Source organism: Rhinolophus ferrumequinum, chromosome 4, assembly GCF_004115265.2.
Source record: "Rhinolophus ferrumequinum isolate MPI-CBG mRhiFer1 chromosome 4, mRhiFer1_v1.p, whole genome shotgun sequence".
NCBI lineage: Eukaryota > Metazoa > Chordata > Mammalia > Chiroptera > Rhinolophidae > Rhinolophus > Rhinolophus ferrumequinum.
In genome coordinates, this window is record NC_046287.1 from 87,678,983 (window position 1) to 87,701,988 (window position 23,006).

At 37.0% G+C, this 23,006-nt stretch overlaps 2 protein-coding genes across 9 annotated transcripts; both read right to left on the reverse strand.

Moving 5' to 3' along the window:
- Nucleotides 1-425: 425 nt before the first annotated feature.
- KCNRG (potassium channel regulator) lies at nt 426-6,221 on the reverse strand. Its single transcript, XM_033104266.1, has 2 exons — nt 5,059-6,221; nt 426-1,901 (listed from the first exon to the last, which is right to left on the reverse strand). Exons 1-2 carry the CDS (start codon nt 5,637-5,639, stop codon nt 1,661-1,663), a joined length of 822 nt encoding a protein of 273 aa, XP_032960157.1. The 5' UTR covers nt 5,640-6,221; the 3' UTR covers nt 426-1,660.
- Nucleotides 1,765-19,214, reverse strand: TRIM13 (tripartite motif containing 13). 8 transcript variants are annotated; one of them, XR_004422836.1, is made up of 3 exons: nt 18,351-18,796; nt 18,127-18,238; nt 1,765-1,901 (listed from the first exon to the last, which is right to left on the reverse strand). XR_004422836.1 is itself a non-coding variant. In XM_033104262.1 (3 exons), the coding sequence occupies exon 3, from the start codon at nt 8,814-8,816 to the stop codon at nt 7,593-7,595; it is 1,224 nt and encodes a 407-aa protein (XP_032960153.1). In that variant the 5' UTR covers nt 8,817-8,822; nt 18,127-18,238; nt 18,943-19,214; the 3' UTR covers nt 7,587-7,592. The 8 variants fall into 8 exon arrangements, 6 of the variants coding, with proteins under 6 accessions (XP_032960153.1, XP_032960152.1, XP_032960151.1 ...); XM_033104262.1 differs by lacking the exons at nt 1,765-1,901; nt 18,351-18,796 and adding exons at nt 7,587-8,822; nt 18,943-19,214; XM_033104261.1 differs by lacking the exon at nt 1,765-1,901 and adding exons at nt 7,587-8,822; nt 18,943-19,214 and having other exon boundaries at nt 18,127-18,506.
- Nucleotides 19,215-23,006: the final 3,792 nt, after the last annotated feature.

The following is a 23,006-nucleotide window of genomic DNA, read 5'->3' on the forward strand; positions in this document are numbered from 1 at the left end:
TTTTAAGGTAGTCTTAGGAAATGTTTTGCTTTTTTTTTTAAAGCATTGTTCCCTACAACCCTCATATACAAATCTATAAGTAATTGCTAGAAATTTCTGGAATGCAGTTTCTTTACTAAGTAGGAATTTCACAGGAAAGGTAAGAGAATAAAATCTGTGTCAGTATAACAGGCCATACTATGCCGTAACAGTCCCCTTTACCCTGATATACACACACGTACATACACACACATACATACACACATAATCTGTCAGGTATGGCTTTTTTTCTTGTTGTTAATAGATAATACATCTACAAGGTCTGATGAAAAGTAAGTCTTCCTCATACATCTAAACCCCACTCACCCAGTTCTCTCTCCAGACGACCAGTGTCTGCTGAAAAACCCATGATATATAAGAAAATAAGTAATTTTTTTCATAAATATATCTTTTTCCACTTTATACATTGTTCTGCACCTTGGTTTTTTCCTACTTATATTTGACAATCCTTTATCAGTTTGGAAACTGCTGCCTCCCTCTTTTTAAGGGCTGCATAGTGTTTCATTGTATGAACCATAATTTACTCATTCCCTACTGATGAACTTGTTTATTTCTAATCTTTTGCTGTTATGATGATATATGTTCTCACTTGAATGTGAGCTCCTTGAGAATATGGATTTTTTTTCCTTACTCATTTTTTAATCCTGAAAACTTAGTATAGTGTCTTAACAAATGTTTAACAGGTGTTTTTGAATGAACTATACTTTTTAAAATGGTGCTCAACTGCTTTCACTCAACAGTTTTTAACCCTACCATGTACAAAGTACCTGGTCCTCTTTGACTTACTGATGCCTTTTCTAAATGTTTATCCTACTGTTTAAAATGACATATATATAAGAATTCCTACAAGAGAAATCACTAATTCAAATTATATGTGTATTTTAAATGTTAGGAGGGGTTATTCAAAAGTTTTTCACCAAATGTAGGTGTTAATTAGTAACAAACATATTTCTCTCACTGTTTAGCACTATTGAGTGGATCGAGCTCACAATCAAGTGAGAAAAATTTGTTTTTATGATGGCATAAATCTCTGCAGAGGAAACAGCTGATTAATATGCCTGAAAAAGGAGGAAAACAAGGTCTCACAGAAGAGGTGCAATTGAAAGTAGGCCACCCGTCTTCATTATCACTCACTACTGCTAGTTACTGAGTGCCTGCTATGTGCCAGGGAATGTGTTGAGTACATTATCTCTTTTAATCCTCATGTATCTTATAAGGGACATGTACTTGTTATCCCCATTTGATAGATGACGAAGTTGAGGCACAAATAGGTTAAATGATTTGCCCAAGTCATATAGCTAGTCAGTGATTAGAAATCAAGCCGTATGATTCTCGAGCCCATTCTTGAAAGAATGTAAGTATTCAAGAAGAAAAAGGGCAAGAGGCCTGGCAGCAGAGGAGTATGTGCCAAGGTGCCAGGTGCATGGTGTTGTTCAGAAAGTAGCAAGCAGTCATTGTGGCATAAGCATTGTTGAGGTGTAGCTGCCCCAGAAGGCACGGTGGGGGACAAGGCCAAAAAGTTAGGCAGAGTACATACATATCCAATGAACATGTTTGCCCTAAATATGGAATCTCCATACAAGAAAATGACAATTTCCCTTTAAAAAAAAATTTAAGAATCTCATTTCTTTTTCTGAGATTGCTCTGGCATGACAGTAGTCTCTGGTTTCACTGTTTTGTTCATGGCAAGAGCTTCAGGCCTTTTCCTTCTTTCAAAGCTATAGTATTCGGTTTTGTCTTCAGAAGATACTGTTCTAGTGCTGACCAGATGGAAGCCTTCCATTAATAAAGTGTCAATCAGTAAACCGAGGACATTAGTTCCGTTGGCCAATTTTCGGTTGTCGGGTTTTATAGAAACGTACCTAGAACACACAAAAAATGTTTAATTATAAAGCATCCCTTTAATAACTAGCAAAACTAAACACACAAATTTGACATATAAGCTCAAAGAAAGGCATCATACCATTTTTGATCAGATACTTTGTTGAGGCTTCATTTATAAATTCAAATCAGTAATTTCAAGGTACTGAAAACAGACCTTGCTGTGATCTCCCAAGTCATTTTACTTTTACATTTAGGAATATAACCAACATTGATGAATTTTCATTGAGAAACTATTTTCTGGAGCAAACAATTTGATCAAACAATTGGCTTTATTGTCAGTTTTTACTCAATAACTATCTATTGCTGAAGAACAAAAACATGGGATCAAAAGCCTCTGGAATTGAAATGATAAAACTTTCTATTTCCTGGGAAACTCAATAGAACCAATCCACATAATTCAAGAAAGATATATTTAAACTTGTCAGATTGGCTGTATGTTGGCTTCAATAATGTCAACATAACATATCCATATAGATAAGCTATATTACTCCTTCTTTATCTACTGTCAAGGATATTTTTATGTCTTTGTGTCCTTCCACCATTTGTCTATGAGATAATGAAGCAGAGGCTAACTTAAATTAGTTTCAGGCAGCAACCTGAACTATCTGCAGTTATGTGGGATAAAAAGAGCCTTGGGGACATCCCTAAACTCCTTTTAATTATGATTGAAATAGAGTAGTTTATTGTAGCTCACATTTAGAAGCTCATTCTAGGCAAAGAAAGCAATTCAATAATAAAATGTAACACTTATAAAAGTACACATCAAAAAGTTTGTTTGATATAGCAAATTTCTAACCTTAGTAAATCATTCCATCTACCTCCAAGCCCGATTTTGATTGTATAGCCTAGAAACATTTTTCAAAGATAAAAGAGTTACAGAACAGCTCACAAAATTAAAATACAAATAGTAGGTGATAAAGTGGAATGCACTTACAAGAAATCACTGAGCCAAAGTACTTAATTCCCTATGAAGTCAAATTGAGAAATGAAAGAGTTCAAGGCACAAGAAAAGTACAGAAGAAACTGGTGAGAAATAGAAAATCAAAACGTGTTTTAAAAATGCCATAGGCAGCTGCTCTCTTCCATTTGAGCCAGTTTAAAAAGGAAAGTGAGATAGAATAAAGGCTACCAAAGAGACTAAATCCTGTGACCATAACTTGAGCTTGATAATTTACCACATCTGCAAGATGCAAGCCAAGTATTTCTAGTACTGTGAACTTGAGAGATAATAGCTGAGTGACCTGCTAGGTTAACAAGACCTTAGAGTAGTAAATCATATTAGTGGAACATACTAAATAGATGATACTCCAGACTCGTAGGAGCCATTCAGGCTTACTCCTCCACTTTTCACCTTCAAAAAACATCTGAATAGACCTATTCAGACCAGGGAATAAGCAAGAAATCAAACTGATTGCTAGCTAGGCAGTCATCTAAGATGGATCTTTTAAGGCCAGAGGTTTCATCTGGTCACCTGAAATCCAGTGATGTCACCTTATTCAGGTTATCAGTCTCTACTTTGAAATTGGCACTATACCAAAAAAACCACAAACATTTCTGGGATTGGAATCTTCAATCAATAGAAAAGAATCTGTTTGGGGATGAAATTTTTTTTTTAATTTTAAAAATACCTTCTGGTTTTGGAATTACCTGCTTTGGAAGTTTAAATATAATACCATTCTCACATGACGATGAAAAAACTTTTGTAGTATTTCTAAAACATACTTTAACAAAGTGGGAAACCACTTGGCACTGTGTATCCCAACTCGAGATTCTAATCTTATTTTACAAGATTACAATTATTTTCTCCAAATGTATAGTTTTCAAAGAGCATTTAGTATTTCCAGGGTATCTTTTTTATATTGCATGTTTCTTAAAATCCATTTTTACCATTTTTCCTTAGGTGTCTAACTTTTTAAAAAGGGATCTGCAAAGATCTCAATCACTCAAATCTTCAAAAAACAAAGACTGGTAATTTCCTTTCTGTTTATTAGTGCCCCACCAATGAAAAGAAAGTTCTGCATAGAGATTTGAGATAAAGATAGGGTCTTAGTTTTCTTCACAATTAGCCTAATAATTGAACTGGTTCTCTTTTCCCAAAATGACATCTCAAACTCTTTGGAAGAGCAGAAAATTATAAAGTATAAAAACTTAAGAATTGTCACACAGCCCAGTGTTCTCCAGTTGGTAAGCAAGACCAAGGGGTGTGTTGTGGGAGAGGCAAACATTGGTTATTCCTGATGGCTACTGCTGAATTTAAGAAAATATTCCAAAATATGTCTCTGCCTTTATCCCCCAAAAGTAGTTTTATTTTTTAAATACTAAAGGTAAAGAACACATGCAGACTTTTTTTCCTCCTTAAAATTAAAGCCAGCTTTCACAGATAAAATAATTGTGGGAGAGTATTAAGGTATTTTTAAGGGAAAAAAAAATAGTATCTGTGACAGCAGAGTGGAAATCAGCCTTCGGGTCCAGCCAAAACCAATAGGGGAAGAAAGTGAATAATTGACTCAGGAGCAACTATCCTTAACATACTGACAGCCTATCCCAATATTTTGAGTTTTCTAAGAGTGCCAGAGATGTAAAAGGATACCCAATTTGCCATGGGATATATCTGCCTTAATGGTGTTTAAAAATAAAATAGGATGGAGAAAAATCAGTAGTCAAATCATACTACTAGGCCTGAAAGAACAAATACTAGGCCTGAAAAAACAAATACACACAGACTATAAGAAAATCAGGACCAACTATTGAGTCTTTACTATATGCCAGACACTAAAAGAATCTCTTGGGGGGCAGGGGGAGGCATTTCACTCCTAAGCCAAATTAGCAGTGGAACATAATCTATAAAATTATTTCCTCCTATAACTTTAATGACCACAGTCCCAATTTCCCTGAACAGTCCTGATTTATTCCTATTGTCCTATTCCTATATAACAACAATACCCTCTCACTCTGAAAAGTATCCCAGTTTGGATAATAATTATCCGGTCATTCTACCCAACTCTACAGGATACCCCAGAACGTTATTTTGAGTGATCATTTTTTTCCAGAAGTTTCAGGCATGAGAAATTTTGAGTTTTGAGGGAAAACATCAGGAACTAGTACAGAAGAGAGATGCTTCAAAGTACAAAATACCTGAGTCCAGTTTGGTTATCAGTAGTGCTGCCAGAGCCACACTGGAAAACCAGGTCATGGTAAGAAGGTCTTTGAGGAGGCAGAGGAAGTAAGGTCGTCTGAGGAAGGAAAGAGCTCCTACTCCAGGTAGGTGCAGAAGGTTGCTCTGTAAACACTGTAATCCTCCCAGTTAGCATCTCAATTGTTTTGCTGCAAGAGCCAAACACCCTGAAAAAAGCTTGAGTGTTTCGGCTTAGGAAATGCACCTCCACAAGAGCGGGTTTTGGCTGTAGCAAGTGTTCTTGGTTTAAGAGATCAACCAGAGGATCAAGTTCATAGAAAAGAGCCTCTCTCTGAAGCCTAAGATAGTCAGAAAAGTCAGTGGGTAATAAAAGCTGTTGAGTTCTCAAAAAATCTAAGATGAAACTAAATAAAGCACCATCTCTGTCCACAAAAATCTGGCCACCAACCATCTTGAATTCTTGGTCTCTGCCATCTAACATTCGTGTCAACCGAGAGGCAGGAAACTGCTTTATGGTAGAACACCTTGTTGTGAATATCTTCCCTCCCACGTTCAAAGTGACCAGTTCCTGACCACTCATTCTTCTCTTACTTCAAACTAGAGGCTAGAAACGATCAACAAGACTGAGGAACTTGTAAATCAAACTATAACCATAAATGTTGCTAGTTATATATGATTAGTAAGTGAAGAGGAGGGGAAAATAAACAGACCTAGATTCCCAGGTAACTACTGTAAAAGTAAATATTGTATCTATAGCTGTGTTTACACATTTGAGTTGCTTGGGAACTTGCAGTATACAAAATGAAAAAAACAACAGATGAGGAACTGGATAGTTTAAGGAAGCTGTCAATACATCTGAGGATAGATGTCAAATAGATTCCTGTATTTCATAAAAAAATTCTCCATGAAAACCTTTTGTAAATCTGTACTTTAAAAATATAAATACTGGGTACAGAAAAGCACTCCCCTCCCCCAGACCTCTAATCATGGCAGATTTACAGAGAAACATTGTTATGGTTCCTGATGGTCCCTTTAGCAATTCCAATCATGAATTGTCAGTTAGGGATGACAGACAGCCATTCCCTTAACTAGCAGCTTAATCTGATTTTTCTTTTAACTAGAATGATTCTTCTGTACTTTAAATTTAGTTGCTACCGTTTTTTCCTGTATCTGCTTGAGTTGTCTTCTCAACCAAATTAAAGGACACTCTGGGCTTTCAATGTCTTGTTCCATGACAGAAATAAGGCAGGCTAGAGAGCAGTTCTAAGGTCACTTTCCTTTTCATTTGAATTCTAAACAAGGTGAGAAAATTAGTAAGTATTTTTATTCTGTGGGAGATAGGGCATTTTTATTTCATGTGAGCAGATACGACAGCATTAATGTTTATTGATTACTTTGTCCTTTATAATAGCTGATAGATTGTTTCATCTGTTGTCAAATTAGTCTTAACTGCTCTTAAATTCTTTAAGCAAGTGGATTGGTTTGGTTGATCAGTTGCCACGATACTTTGGGACAACACAACACTTAGCTGCCAGCAAAAAGGAAGCTTTCCTATTTCCTGCTCTTGCCCTTAGATTTTTTTAACCTATACACAGCCACCTAACACTTCTGTGGTTTATCACCAAATCCCTTTGGTGATAAATTACAAAACCTAAGGAAAAAAGGGCAAGCTGAAATTTCCACTCTCCTAAAAATGTACACTTATCACAAGAAAATACCGGTTTTTGTTTACATGAGATTTACATTTTAGCAAAAAAGGAAATCAACCCTCTGTAGAAAAATCTGGAAATCCAATCCATCCGTGTCTTCTCTCCTTTTTTAAAGAATGTTCACTCAAAAAAAAAGTTGCTTCACAAGAGTAGTCTTTATTACATGCTTAAGTGAACAATCACTATTATACTAATTCATCAATACATTATTAGGTTGGGCCTGCCCGGTGGCCCAGGTGGTTGGAGCTCCGTGCTCCTGACTCCAAAGGCTGCTAGTTCGATTCCCACTTGGGCCAGTGGGCTCTCAACCACAAGGTTGCCAGTTCGATTCCTCGATTCCCGCAAGGGATGGTGGGCTCCACCCCCTGCAACTAAGATTGAACACGGCACCTTGAGCCGAGCTGCACCCTTCACAACTAAGATTGAAAGAACAACAACATGACTTGGAAAAAAAGCCCTGGAAGTACATACTGTTCCCCAATAAAGTCCTGTTCCCCTTCCCCAATAAAAAAAAATGTTTAAAAAAAATACAATATTAGGTCATGTGCTTTCTCATCTCCCCTATTTACACAACATAAATGCAACCAGTATTGGGGGTAGGATGCTTATTTCAAAAGCCCTCTTTAAAAAGGAAAGATTCAGGACTGTACCATTAAATTTCACTTAAATCTTTATGCTACCTAATTTGAACATGTGTAAAGCATTATTCTTGAAAGGAATACTTTTGGAGGAAAAGACCTGACAGGAATCTGACCAAATCTGGACTACCATTCCATTCTCTAACAAGTGTCTAACAAAAGACAGAAATGTACTTGAAACAGATTTTATAATAGTTTATATTTGCACATAAATTCTGCCACGTTATTCAGCACCACCAAAGTAAAATTCTTGAATCTTTCACTGAAAATGAAAAACCCATCTGTCACCTGTTCCCAGTAAAAAACTGATTGTTCTACAAAATCAGGTGATTTAATCAGACAGGAACTGAAGTGTGAAAGATGGTCTTTCCAGGTTGAAAATTCATCAACTAAAGACCATTCTAGGAATATAGCAGGACCAAAGAAAATGAGAAAGCCAAGCAGAATGACTACCACAAGTAACGGATAAAAGGTCCCAGGAATCTTGCTAATGAATGTGCCGGTGTCTTGAGGCAAAGCAAGTTTATCCACATCGACTAGTTTTATGTCTTCCCACTGACTGGTATCAAAGTTCTTCATTAAAGGGCTTGTGGGCAAATTAGAGGGAGGTAAAGGAGTTTCCTTGATTACTTTTATTTTCTCCCTGAACTCCTGCATCTGTTGCAGAAATATGATTGGTTCTGACACGTCTTTGAAGGCCTCTGCAATGTTAAAGGCCATTCGTTGTTCCTGCAAGATGGTGGTGAGTTTGTTAATTTCTGGGTCATAGGCTTGCATAACTGCAAGTTTCATGGTCTCAAAGTCAGACAGGATTTCATTCTTCTTTTGATCTAATGTGTGTTGTAACTTATCAAAAAACTCTTTCACTTTATCTGAATCTTTAGTCAGTAACTGTAGAGATTTCCTTTTGCTAGTTTCCAAGGTATCCAAGCGAGAAAGAGCATCTCCCCGACGCCAGGTCTCAAAGCTCTGGAAGAGGGACTCAAAGGCATCCCTTTCCTGAGCATAGGCGTCTTCAATAGAACAGAAGACATGCTGGGTGTGGTCACCACAAGTAGCACAGATCCCACAAATCAGCTGCATATCAGTCAGGCAGAAAATGTTGAGAGGCTGCCCCAAGTGTCCTTTGCACACTGGCATTTTGGGAGAGAGCTTGATCTTGTTGTACTTCTCCACAATCCCCTTCAGGGAGTAATTAACCTGCAGGCTATTGACTCCAGAAGCTGAAGTTTCCTTACGGCATGTGGGGCACTTGAATGGAGATGATCTCCACAACGAATTCCGCACATTCCCCTCTAAGAGCCCTTCTAAGCATTTTTTGCAAAAGTTGTGTGAGCAAGGCAAAACTCGGGGATCATCAAACAGACTGCAACAAATTGGGCACGTAAGATCTTCTTCAAGCAGCTCCATCACATCCTAGCAGAGAGAAATAAATGTTTTATTTTACTCCAGTCATCCCCTCCACTTGAACTATGTAATAATTAGAAGAAACTATCTTCACAGACATTAAAAATGATTTCACTGAAATAACAAGGCAAACAAAGGAAGTAAGTGAGCAATTTGGGAAGGGAATGCACACCAAAGCAGATTTAATCTGCTGGGACTAGAACACGCTCCATATTAGCCAGGCTCCCTGTACACAAGGCCTTTGTGGGCTTTCCAACAACGGCCTTCGGCTGAGACGGGGTTAGGATTAGGACACTGCGAGTGAGCCAGCAGGACCCGAGTGATTGTGTTAAAACAGAGCTGACTACTGGTGATCAGAAACAAAGCTACTCAGTGTCTGAGCAGAAAGAGCGCTTTAGTCTGGGCCCACAATTATAAAATGGTATGCTATTTAAAAGAAAGAAACACAAATATAAATCCAAGCACGTACTCTCATGCAGACTTTTATTAAAAATTGGCATTTTTTTCTATTACAAAGACAAAATTACAATTAAAATCATAGGTAAAAACAGAAAATGAGTGGCAATTTCATTCTTCCCTAGAGAATTAAATGAGGGTTTTTTTTAACCACCAGAACAGAAATCAAAGCCATCTGTACTGTCTAGAGCATCAGTTTTCAAAATGTGGTGGGCAGAAACCGGGGTGTCCCGAAGGCTCTCAGGGCATCCGTGAGGTCAGTACTATTTGCATAATAATACTGAGATGTTACTTGTCTTTGGCACCAGGTTGACCATTGCACTGTAAAAGCAACAGTGAGCAGATACTGCTGGAGCCTTACCAGGAATCAGACAAGGCAATACAGAGTACCAAACTGTACTACTGCTCTGTATTCTTCACCACACACCCACAGTGGGGTGGGGGTAGCCAGTTTCATTTAAGAATGTTCTTGATGAAGCCGTAAAAATTACTCATTTTGTTAAATCTTGATCCTTGTGTGACAAAACAGGAAGTAAACACACAGCATTTCTGCAGCATACCAGGAGATACTGTGTGGAGGAAAAGCGCTTATGTGATTGAGGTGCAAGCTGAACCAACTGCTTTTTACATGGAACACCATTTTTACTTGAAAGAACAAATGACAAACTATGCCCATTCAGGGATCTGAAATGACTTAGATATCTGGCAGACATTTTCTTGAAAATGAACAAAATGAGCCCGTCACTTCAAGGGAAAAAAAAATGACAGTATTTTCTTGCCAATAATAAAAGCTGAGTTTCTGAGTGAAAACTAGAATTTTGGAAAACATATTTGCCATTTAGGAGCTTGATAGCTCCTCATTAATTAAAAGACTTTTCTAATGATATTAGGAATAGGGAATTTTTTTTTTAAGGGGGGAGATTACTGTAGAATGAAATATGTCAAAATCTGGAGTTCTGCATAACACAGTGAACTAATTGGTTCAAATCACCAACGCATGTTATAAATCATGCATGGATAAAAGATTGAAAGACCAGTACGCTACAAAACATGATTTCAGATTCCATATTGCAATTAACCTTTAAGAAACTATCATTTGTTGAGCTTTGGTATAGTATCATAGAAGATCCACAATTGTAAGAAAAGGCTATAATATTCCTCCCTTCACCAACTACTTAACTGTGCAAGGCCATACTTGGTTTTCTTTGTATATTTCAACCAAAATAACTTATTGCAACAGGTGTAATGCAGAGGCAGATAAAAGACTCCAGATGTCATCTATTAAACAGAAATTCATTAAAGAGATCTATAAATATGTAAAGCAATGCCACTCTTCTCAAATGTTTTGAAAAAGTTATTTTTCACAAATTATTTATGTTAATATGTAATAGGTTTATCATTGTTATTTTAAATATCTTTATATTTTTGTTTTAATTTATAATACAGTAAATGTCTACTGTACTAAACACATGTAAACAAAAGCTCTTGGGATCCTTTGTTTTTAAGAGTGTAAAAGGGATCTGAGACCAAAATATTTGAGATCCCTGATCTAGAGAATACCACTTCCAATGCAAGTTTATTATTTTAAAATGTACATTTTAAAACTTCAATCCCTAAAGTTTTAAAGCCAAAAATAGTGCTAAATATGACCTTATTCAGTTTACTTAGTAATATATATGTATATGTATATATCATATTACTACTAAAGTAATACCATGTTTCCCCAAAAATAAGACCTAGCCAGACAATCAGCTCTAATGCGTCTTTTGGAGCAAAAATTAATATAAGACCTGGTATATTATATCATATCATATATTATACCCAGTCTTACATTATAGTAAAATAAGACCGGGTCTTATATTAATTTTTGCTCCAAAAGACGCATTAGAGCTGATTGTCCGGCTAGGTCTTATTTTCGGGGAAACACGGTAAGTAAAATAAGATCTAATAATCTATAGGCCATTTTATAATAAAACTAAATAAGTAATTTTTTAACAGCAATTTTAAGAGTCACAATTAGAGCTATCATCTAGAACATAATTAAAAGATAAGGTAAATTTGCAGGGCTAATTAGTTTATGGTTTATATTAAGTTGTGAGAGATATATGTATAATAAATATATAATACATACATGGTGAATTAAAGATTATTCTGTCAAATTTAGTGTAATATAGCAAAATGTGCAATGAGCTGATTTTCCCGAAAAATCTTTTGTGACATAAGAAATCATATAACCTTTGAAAAGCATTAGGAAGAGAATGGCTATGAAGACTGGTGTGCTCTCCAAGAGCAGTTATCAAGCAGCTGTAAAACACTGACTCTAGAACAGAGAAGAAAAACTTTGGATGACCCTCCAATCCCAGCCCTGTTCCACACTTATCACCTGCACTGCTATCATCTTTCACCTAAGAATTCTATGCTAAGGCTAGATTTTGGAGTAGGCGATAGAAACAGGAAAGTAGTGGGGCAGCATTCAATAAAGTAAACCTAATTTATTCATCCTTGCAAGGTTAGAATTTCCAGAGAATCCTATCCAAATAAGAGGGGGGAATAAAAGGATACCGAGTGGTTGGGATGAGGAGGAGAAAAGGGCACCTGAGGCAAAGAGAAACTTAGAAGAAAACTGAGCATACTGTAATAGGGGCCAAGAAGAATTTTAAGGCAATCAAGTATGATCAAAAGGAAAATGTCACACAGGAAAATTTAGAAATAATAAACAGTCATCCCAAAGCCATCATCAACTTACAACTCTTAAAATGAATCAGAGAAAGTCCCTTTTTTACAAATTGTATCCAACAAAATTACGATAGATCCTATTGTTCCATTTCAAATAGTACAGCTTACAAATCTTGGGTTATAATTTAAAGATTCTTATTTTCATTCATTTTAAAAGCTAAACAGTATTTTATTTTCTCTTCACTTAGCTTTATACTCAAAACTTTCTTTATAACAAAACTATGTGACCACTTCCACAAGTGACTTTCAGAGAAAATTGAGACATAATATCCTAATCCAAGAAACCCTGGCAAGTTTGTTGCCCCGAAAATTTTAAAGGGAAATACACAGTAAGATGTTTATCTCTCTACATAATGGGTTGTTTCACAGGAATTTATAGATCCTTTTCTTAAAGTGTATCTAACACAAAAATCTGAAGAAACCAATAAAGCTTCCTCCTTTAAAGAAACTAAATAAAGTACATAGTTCCTCTTTGGGGGAGCTAATTTTTCCCCAGATAGAAGTCAAGAAACTATGTGAACAAAATTATTGTTCAGTCATAAAATTTCACCTTAACCAATGTCAAATTAAGTATATAAAGGCAAACAAGTTTTCTAAGATTCACTGCTTCCTTTGAATGTGTTCTCTGAATACTAAAAGTCTAAATTTTTGAAGCACAAAAATCTATTTTCCCACCAATTAAACATTTCCCAAGTTTTATACCAACAAAGAAAATAGACAAATATATACCTTGTTGTCTACCACCTGTCTGGTTTTCACCCTCATTTTCCTGACCTATTCATGTTTTTAATTGACATAAATTTTCAATCTTTTTGGTATACAGTTCTATGAGTTTTGACAAATGCACAGTTGTATAACATCACCACAGATTTACTTTTTAGCAAATTTGCAAGGCAGATGCACTCAAGGAAAACTACAAAATCTGCTTTATCAATCTACCCACAGTGGGTATACAGCAACAACAACAGTCTCTACAGATCAAAAAACGAAACATGACAACCAGAATATTAAAAATGGAAAAGCCAATACTTACAAAGGAAAGGAGTCATAAAATAGAAGTAAAAGCTACTGTAGTAATGTCTTCTCCCTCCTAGAAGTCCTTTGTTTTTAAATGAATCAACCCAAAATGATTATAAAGGTATTCATTCTTAAAAGTTAATTTTAATAAAAATCTATTTTATTAAAAGAAACTTTCCTAGTAAACCTTTGGATTTCATTGGTTGACAGCAATATAAAGTTGTTCAAAATATTACCCATGATTTCTTTCCAAATCCCGTTAGAAGGGGAAAAAAAAAGGAAAGCCAATAAATACTTTGTATCTATTGGAGGTTTCAACCAAATTTCCATCCTGCTTTGAGGCATCTTTGAATTCAGGAATTTCAAAGCAGTATCCAAATACTTAACAAGTAACTAGATAGGAAATATTGAAAATCACTTCACTGACAAAACTAAATTATGCAAAGCTCTACTAAACTGAGAGCCATCAATCTTCTCTTGGAACAACGCCTAGAATTAAGGGATCACCTTTTCTTCTTTTAATCACTTCCTCTCAGCACACTAATCTTATTTTCAAGTAGTACACTGTATTCTATTTTAGTATGAGATCCACTACTAATGCTTCCTTGAAACTTAGTAGAAGTCCAGTTAACAACTATTTAATCCAGGTAAGGATATTTATTACAGTATTTTTTTAATTTTCTGTATATTTGAAAATTCTCACAAAAACTTGGTAAAAAAACCAAAAAACTAAACAGGGTGGCCAATTATAAGAAAACCATATTGAGCTATAAAAACAAAACTTCAGTTAACATTAACATGATGAACTTCACACAAAGAACTTAATCTGGTATAGCATTTTTTATAAATTAAAAAATGCATTACTGGAAATCTCTGGATCCAGACCTGTGAGATTGACATGCTTGCTGGTTCTCAGTCTGTGACCTTTAACAAAACACTTAATTTCTCTCCTCACTGTACAATTGTTTTGAAAGGTATCTAATTTAAATATATGAAAATTATTTACAAGTTTTTGTTTTAAGTACTCTATATCAATGTGTTGTAACACTTTATTCTGGCTTTTATAGACTGTTCCATAACTTATGTGATCAAAACAGGAGAAAGGGAGATTAAGATTTCCAATATCTCAAAAAAGAAATATTAAAGTATATTGCATATAGTATCTAAAATAGCTTATCCAGTTTGTTACGTAGCTCTTGCAAACACAAAACAAAAGTTACCTATATGTCCATATAAGACAATAAATAGTAACTTAGCTTTTCTGGCAGTATCTTAGAACGAGTTTAAACTTCTCTCAAGATATTTCTAGCAAGATTTCTGGTACTTAAGGCAAAAGGAACCGAGTACAGAAGGTCTCACCTATTCAGCAAGTTCACAGTTTTTGGACTAAGGTGACATTTTCAAAAACAAAAACCAGGTCATTACCTAATTACTCCAGACCACTCAGAAATGCTTTTCTCCCTTTCCTTTATTCTCTTCTGTGTACCATACCACTATTTGGCTTTGACTCTTGCCTTTATTTTTTTTTTGAACTCATTTTCTGCATACTGTTTCAATGAGTTACAATCTTCTGATTTCCTCTTATTTCCTTATCCTCCACCCTCTTCATCTTTGTTTCCCTTTTTACTTTCCACTGTGCCACTTGATAATCACCCAAGATATTATCCTGTAATCCTGTAAGTCCACATTAAATCAGTAGGGTTTCACAATACCACCTAGATCAGATACACCTGTCCCATTTATATACAACTATTGAGAAATAGGTGTGATTCCAAATGGTGTTGAATCCCATTCTCTCCCAGATGAAATCAATCTTAATAAAATGAGTGTCTGAATTTGACAGAAACATACAGACTAAATTATTCCCTAGTCTGGTACTAACCAGATCGAGATAGTTATCTTTACCTGTTGAAAGTTCAAATTAAGTTGGAACTGTGACTTCTGCAAAGGTTTTATGAACCAGAAATGTCTGGTTTCTTTTCTCCCAAATAAATGAAAATGGGTTTAAATGAAAATTCTTCTAAAACAAATTGTCTTCTTGAAAGCCATAAGCTCAGCTATTGACCTAAATTATCCCTAACAGGTTGAGATCTATTAAGTTTCTATCATCTAACTCTGTATTTGAGGTTAATTCCAGTTTTCAGAAAGTACTGCCAAAGTCTAGCATTCAGTAGATAACTAGCTAGATTTATCGAAGTAAATGAGATTATTTACATAGTATGTAATACTGTGCCAAATGAAAATAGGCATTTAGTAGCTAACTGATAAGTACTACCCTGTTTCCCCAAAAATAAGACCTAGCCAGACAAGCAGCTCTAATGCATCTTTTGGAGCAAAAATCAATGTAAAACCTGGTATTATATTTATATGTATTATATCAAATCATGTATAGCATATCATATCCGGTCTTATATTAAAATAAGACCAGGTCTTATATTAATTTTTGTTCCAAAAAATGCATTCGAGCTGATTGTCCAGCTAGGTCTTATTTTCGGGGAAACACGGTAATCTATAGAATATGTAGATTGGAAAGCAATTATGCTAAATTTTAAGCAGTTTTTAGGTTGGTTATATTATATATACTATGTTGGCACGCCTTGTTCATAGTCAATACTGCCAATATGCGGGAGCGGGGGGAAGGAAAAGCTCCTCTAGGAGTTTTAAAAGGGGAACCAGGCTACTGCCAAGTAGGATATACTTGTGCTTATGCCACAGGAAAGACAATAATGTATCAGCAAAAATTTTCAATACAACTTTTACTTAGAAATGTATGTATCTACAATGTAATTGAATTAAAAAGAGTTCACGTTATGTGAATTTGCTTTATAGAAGGTTTGACTGGAATGGAACTATTCTGTATGTCAAAGGACACCCATATGTGATTAACTATCATGAGAGGTGGGCATAGCACTCCATTCTTCTAATACCATTCTAGTAGCTAGAGTCCCAGCCCAAGGTAATGACAATGGCAGTGTCTTTCCTGAGTAACAAAAATGACAATCCAATGTTCTAATGATATTTATAAAGATTATAAGCCAAAAGTCAATTTTTGCCCTAAATTAAAAAATATAGCACATTCATTTACAAAAATAGTTACTCTAAAAGGTGTGATAAATGCCTTATAAAAAGGACAGAGAGAGATGACAGCATACTGAAGTGGGAGAGGTTACCCATGCAATTAGCTTTTGTTTTTTTCTTAAATTATAAAAATAATTTGTGATGATACAAAATTCAGAAAAATACAGGGGAAAAAATCACTCATAATTACACCAGCAAGGAATAACTACTACTATTTTGGTGTATTTCTTCCAGTCTTGTGTGTTTCCACACACAAACATTTTAGCACAACACAATTTTGTATCCATTTCTTTCACATGCATTTCTATCATTATATATCCTTCTAAGACATGACAGTATAGCTTACAAATATGTTCTTTCTTATTGGTTGTTTTATTGATATTATAATATTTAAATGAACACCTTGTAGAAATGTCTTGGTCCACAGCTCTGATTATTTCCTTAGATAACTCCATTAAGTGTACTGTTAGATGGATCAAAGTAGGAACATTTTTAACGCTCTTGAAAAGATCGCCAAGATTCCCTCTAGAAAAGCTATACCACATTATGAACTCTAACCAATGATGTATGAGTGCTCTACCGCTCCATGCAGTTCCTGACCTTACAACAGAACCATACTTTTATAGAGTTTAATAAAAAAACAAGAATAAGGCATACTTTACCATACTAATCCAAGTTTAAAATATAAAACCGTTTAAGGCAGTTAATATTAGTATGTGTCTGTGTATTACCAATACATACAGGAAATAATATAAGTATGGTGATGGCATAAAATAGAAGCACAGCGCTTAAAAACTTCATAAAGGTCATCTAGCTAAACACCTAACTTTGTAAGTCAAGAAAACTGAGGGTCCCCCCAATGGAGACTTCTCAATCGTACACAGCAAGCTAGTTATAGGACCTGAGTTTCCCAGTTCTTAGACCTTAGCACTATCCAGGAAATTGGTCAAGAATTTAATATTCTCATTAATAAAATGGAGTTTAATCATGGGCTCTTTAAATCCCTTACAAAATTCTATGTTTTTGTTTTTTTTTTACAATTTAGGTTATAACAGGCTCTCCAGTGGAGGGAAAAGAGCATTGAAGCTGCTTCTGAACACGTAGGTTCAAGTACTGGTTTTACCCTTCACAGAATAAGGATTTTTACAGCACCTACATAATTTTCTTTGAAAGATTAAGTAATGTGTGACAATCTTGTAAAGCGCTAAACTATATTAAATTTAAGGTGGTTTAATTATGTATGTGTGCAAACACTGTGAAAACTAAATATATTTAAAGTGTATGTTAGAGAATGAGTTATTAACCAAGAAATGTCCTAAAAGAGAGCTGGACTCTCTTGAACTGTAATTTCAAGGAAGGGCAAAGCAAGTATTACAAGGATAGCAGGTACAAAGCAATTTCATGGAAATGGGAATATCTGAACAAAAGCTGTAGCAGAAGTAAGGCCAGGTAACTAACCTATCATAAATGTAGAATATGAAAATAACCTGGTGTTATAGAAGGACTTACCAGGGAGGTTTAGTACATCAGCTGGTGCTAAAAAAGATGGTATTTTTAGGAAAAGGTAGGAGACTGAAGAAATGTATCTTCTCATTGGTGTAAGACAAAAATATAACCAGTTTATCAAAGTTCCATGAAGTTCTACCAAAGGGAGTATTTATGTAAATGAAATTCTACTTTTAAAATATCTATTATATAGTCAGAAAACTCAACCCCTGTTGTACAAGCTCTAGCAGCATGGCACAGGACAAGGGGAAAAACCTTGTAAGAAAAGAAATGCTGCTGAAGCTTCTTTTCCTTTGAATTATAATACATTTCAGATAATTGCCACATAAAGAATTTCCAAGACTGGAATCTATTTTTCTGAGTTTTGACAAAATATGGAAAGCACAAAGACCACTCATGAGGGTGGAAACACATACATTCTACGCATAGTTCAATTCTGAAAGCTTCTGGGCCTAAAGAAATTGGGTGGGTTTTTGTTTTTGTTTTGTTTTTTCTAATGTAGGGAAGTATTGTAGTTTACCTCTGTCCTCTGCAAGCAGTTGTATTCGTCAGGGTTACTATTTCCCAGGGCAAAAGAAATCAGGGTTTTGGATTTTTTTTTTCACGCTGTGACTGACAATCAAATGAGGCTACTGCAAAGAGAGAACAAAGAAGAGGGTATTATGCACTCATTTGCACAGGATCCTTAGTCTTAACCCTCAATTTTTCAGTTGTCCCCCACAAATAAAGCCAGCCAGCTAGGACCTGGTGAAGACAGGAGCGTGGGAGAGGCAGGAGATCTCTGTACTAAGGAGCTTCTCCGTTAGGGCGCCCTCCCCCGGGGCCAGGCAGCCTCCCCAGGTTCAGTGGCAGGGAGTGGTCGCGTGGTCTCACTTCTGTTCTGGTTCACGATCGCCTTTCCTAGGCGATACCGAAGCGCTGGCAGTGCAGCCAGCCTGATGGGTAGCGTAGCAGGTTTTCCGAGCAGACCGCGCCCCGGGCCCGTGGGATGCCCACCCGCACGCCGCTCCTCCCCACACCCCGTCCCGGTGCCCCGCCGGCTGCGGTGTGCTGCGGGACCCGGAGCTCAGACCGAGCTCTCCGCCGGTCCCCCACCCACGCAGGTCCCTGCCCCGTCAGGGCAAGTCCCCACCCTCGCAGCAGGCTCCAGGACCACCCCCTCCCCAGAGAGGAGCGCGAGGGCGAGTACTTAGCTCGGACCTCCCCGGCCGCGGACGGGGCCCAGCCTGCAGCCGTCCTGCAGCCGCGGGAACCGCGCGGGAAGTGCCCAGCAAGGCTGCAAAATGGACTCCCGGGGCCGGCTGGGCCCCGCCCCACCGCCCTCCTCCCCCGGCACCTCGGTCCGCCTTCCCCGCTGGGTTTCGCCTTTGTTCCGCCTCTCGAGGCTCGCCTTTCCCAGGGAGAGGGAGAGGATGAGGGGAGGCGGGAGTCCTTCCGGGGTCCTCCACCGCCACCGCCCGCGGTGCGCCCGAGAGAGGGGAGAGCCCCGGGCGGCTCGCTTTTCTCCCTTGCAGAGGGGCTGCGCGCGCGCCGGGAAGCGGACGTCGACGGTGGAGACGAGTGGGCTTGGCCTAGCGAGATGGAGCGCGGGCGCCAGGAGGCGGCGCCGCCCCGGTGGAGCCACCCGGGAAGGAAGCCGGCGCGCAACAAAATGGTTGGGTTTGGATTGTTGTACTTTTTTTTTTGTTCGTTACATTTTTAGGAACAAAAAAAAAAGCCCAACCCTTCACACCACTTCACCTGCATCTCTCAGGACCAGAAGCCCGGCTACAGCGGCTTGGGGCGACACAGACAGCTGCCCCGCACCCCACAACCGGGTGGGTGGGATTGGTACTCTTGTTGGGACCAAGGTTTGGGCTCCAGCCAGAATACAACCAAAACAATGTTAACTGTACCCCCCGCCCCAACCTTGTACCGGTATCTTAGCAGGCTTTAGGCTGAACATTAGAGACTCAACTCCATTTAAGATTTTCTTTTAGGAAGAACATCATTGCTCTTTCCTTCGTAGAGAAGGAAGAACTTAAAATTGGTTTTAATTTCTCTGCCGCTAACGGTTATTCAGTCGCCGTTTGACTCACTATTCTGATGTCCAGACCCCTGTGTAGGAACCTCGTCTAATATCAAACACATTAAACTCTTGCCAATGAGCAGTTCTAAGAAGGATGCAAAGATGAAGGAATGGTTTCTCCAAATTCTAGTCTTGGGGGAAGTGAAGCAAGGACAAAAAAATCATAGAATATGCCCTGAGGTTGAGTTCGCCCAGATGAGGAAGACTGGGCTTTGGAAGTATAATCTGGGGGAAAGGTATTGGAGGCCTACCATACATAATACCTGTGCTCTGTGACTAGTAAATGATTAGCTTAAACCCCATAAAAAGCTCCTCCCCTCTCCCTTCTGAGACGGCCAGTTCCTTGCCATGCCCAGGGTCCCTTAAACCTAATTTTACCTTTGTAATACAGTTCCTATATTTGTGTCATTTAGTCCTCATAAAAACACTGCGAGATGGAAATTATCCTCATCCTATGGATGATGATTTCTTCAAGGTAAAAAAACAAGAGGCAGAGCCGAGACTCTAAAGTCAGATTCCAGGTACAGGTTCTTTCTATAGCATAGTAGCTGTCAGTGCCAGTGAAAACCACCCCAGTCTTCTAGTAAATTAGTGTTGTTAAAAAAACAAAAACAAAATAAACGAGACTAACTTATAGAAACATTTTAAATACCCTAATATTAAAATGATACAAGAGCTATAGGTTATTAACTCATAGATCACAATTTGTCTTTAAGGTAATCGTATAATACATATTTACATAGTTAGATCTGGTTGGTGTCAGATAATAAACTGCCCAACTATACGTAAAACACTGGTTAAATATGCATAGAAACCCCTAGACTGTTAAAAAAAATTACTAAGTGTAATTATATTAAACTCTCTTAAGTGTAGAAAAATAGGGAAGGAGAATAGCCTCTCCTCCCAGGGTCCTAATAAAACAGCAATCAGGGAATCACCACATATAGTGTAAATAGAAAAAAGAACGACTGCCAGATTAAAACCTGCATACACAGCTACATCCTTCCCGGAAGAGCACAATGTAACTAAATCCTGTTAGAGATAACACCAAGGGGTAGTCAAAATTCTATCACCCTGGAATTTCCTTCTATTGACTGGTGGTCAAGTAAGTAAACTAACAACTGAAGATTGGAATTCGTATGTCAGCACAGCAATAAGACTATGGATATAGTCTATTTGTTTCTCTCTTTTGTGATGAATATAGTTTATAGGTAGAATATATATACATATACATATTCTTATTGTTGTATTGATTTATTTCATACTGTTATTTTTGTCCTAAGCCTTGACAAAGGTAAAAACTGCCAGCTTTTCTCCCACCTACCAAGACATGTGATCAGACATTCCATAAGGAAAGGGACAATGCCAAAAATTTGGGGTACATTGAACTGTAAATTGTCAGAGTGGAGGAATATCTAATAAGTAAGCCTGGAGCAATTGTGTGCAGGAAAGAGATGCTGTTGAGCCTCATCAGATACACTGGAACATTTTATTATTATTCTGTCCTTCCCTTTCTGATAGCTGCCAAAGTCATGAGTGCAAGCCCCAACATTCCCCAAGAATTCCCCGTGATACAAGACACTGACATCGCATGGTGTGGTGAAGAGCAGAGGCTTTGGAGTCAGTTCCGCACCCACACCCTAGGTCTGCCACGTACTAGTTATTCAAGTTACTTAGTATCTCAAAGCCTCAGTTTTCTCTTCTGTAAAATGGGGATCATGATTCACTTGATTGTGGTAATTAAATAGTATATAAGGCCACTAACACTGTATGTGACACATAGGAAGTGCTTAATAAACGGTTGCTACTGTTAGAAGAAAACCATGCTGGGTTTGATTACAGTTGCCTTGGATTTGTAAATTTGAGGCTTGCAAGATAGTCTTAAGCAGAGCCTATGCAGTAGAGGAAGCTAGCACCATAATTTCTGCTTTTCCACACCCAGCTCAGGGTGGCCTTTTAAAAAGCATATATCATTCCACTTCTATAACTCCTTCCCTGTGCTTAAGGAACGGCAAGAAAAAAGAAAAACATCACACTAAATGAAAGAAAGACTGCAGTTTTTTAAGAAGCTCTAGAATTTCAGAGAAATTGAACATCCAAAATATTCCATTAAAAGGAAAAAAATATCTACCTGTAAAAATAACATTTACCACAAAAGACAGAAACTTACCGAAGACTTGATGAAAATGAAAGGAATTAGTGCCTGGTTTGAAGAAAATTCCAGATTCCATATATTTAGGTTGTACAGTGAAGATCATGCATTACATGGAACAAATAGCGAGATCAGTTAGATTTGGAAGAGAATGAGAGATGTTTAAGCAACAATAAACTTGGCCTTTCGTGTGCTGTTTCTGTAGATGGAAATAAAAATTGTAACAATAAAGTAAAATGTCAAAGGTAATTAAGATGTTACTAACATATGCTTATAATTATATACTCAAGATTAGCACCAAAGGCACTAATCATGGGATTTCCCATGTGGTTGAGGAGACAAGTCTTAAAAACATGAACTAGTTCAGTAACAGGACATAATAGTGGCTATTTCAACATGAGTGGTGAAGACAAGATCAGAGGAATGTATCAGAAGCATCAGGGAAGATGTCACAGGGCAGTTAGGAGTCAAACCTTTAAAGATCGTAAGATTTGAAGATGAGAAAGAAGGGCATTGGGGGTGAGGAGCACAAGGTCAGGGTAGGAATGATACAGAGCGCAGAGCATAGCCTGATTTGGGAATAAAGTTTGAGGCCAAACTGGAATGTTTTGAATGTCAGAATAAAGCGTTGAACTTCATTCTGTAGGGAATCGGAAGCCACTGAATCATTATGTACGTGGCACTAATAAGATGAAAACAGAATTTTAGGAAGATTAATCTGATAACAGGATCCAAGATTTAAGGGAAAATAAATTTCCTTTATTTTAATATTTTTAAGGTTTCTTGTTGAAAATTATAGATTTTTTTAAATAGTTACATATATATATATATATATATATATATATATATATATATATATATAAAAGTACAGCATATGGTTAAGTCCTATTGAATCTTTAACATCAAATACAGTTTATTAAAGTTCCCAATTTGTAAATAAAATGCAATGTTGGAAGAATTAACCATGACAAATATTCTTCTAAAATTCTACAAAAGGAAATTATGTGTGTGTATATATTTATATGTCAGTCATATATATAATTTTATCTTGCAATAATGATTTAACTATATTGTATGACTTAAGTTAATATGTTGCTTAGCTGCCTTTTAGAGTATTACTCACTAGAACTTTAAAAATTATTACATATATATACTCTTAAATGTAGTGCTGTGTTCTGAT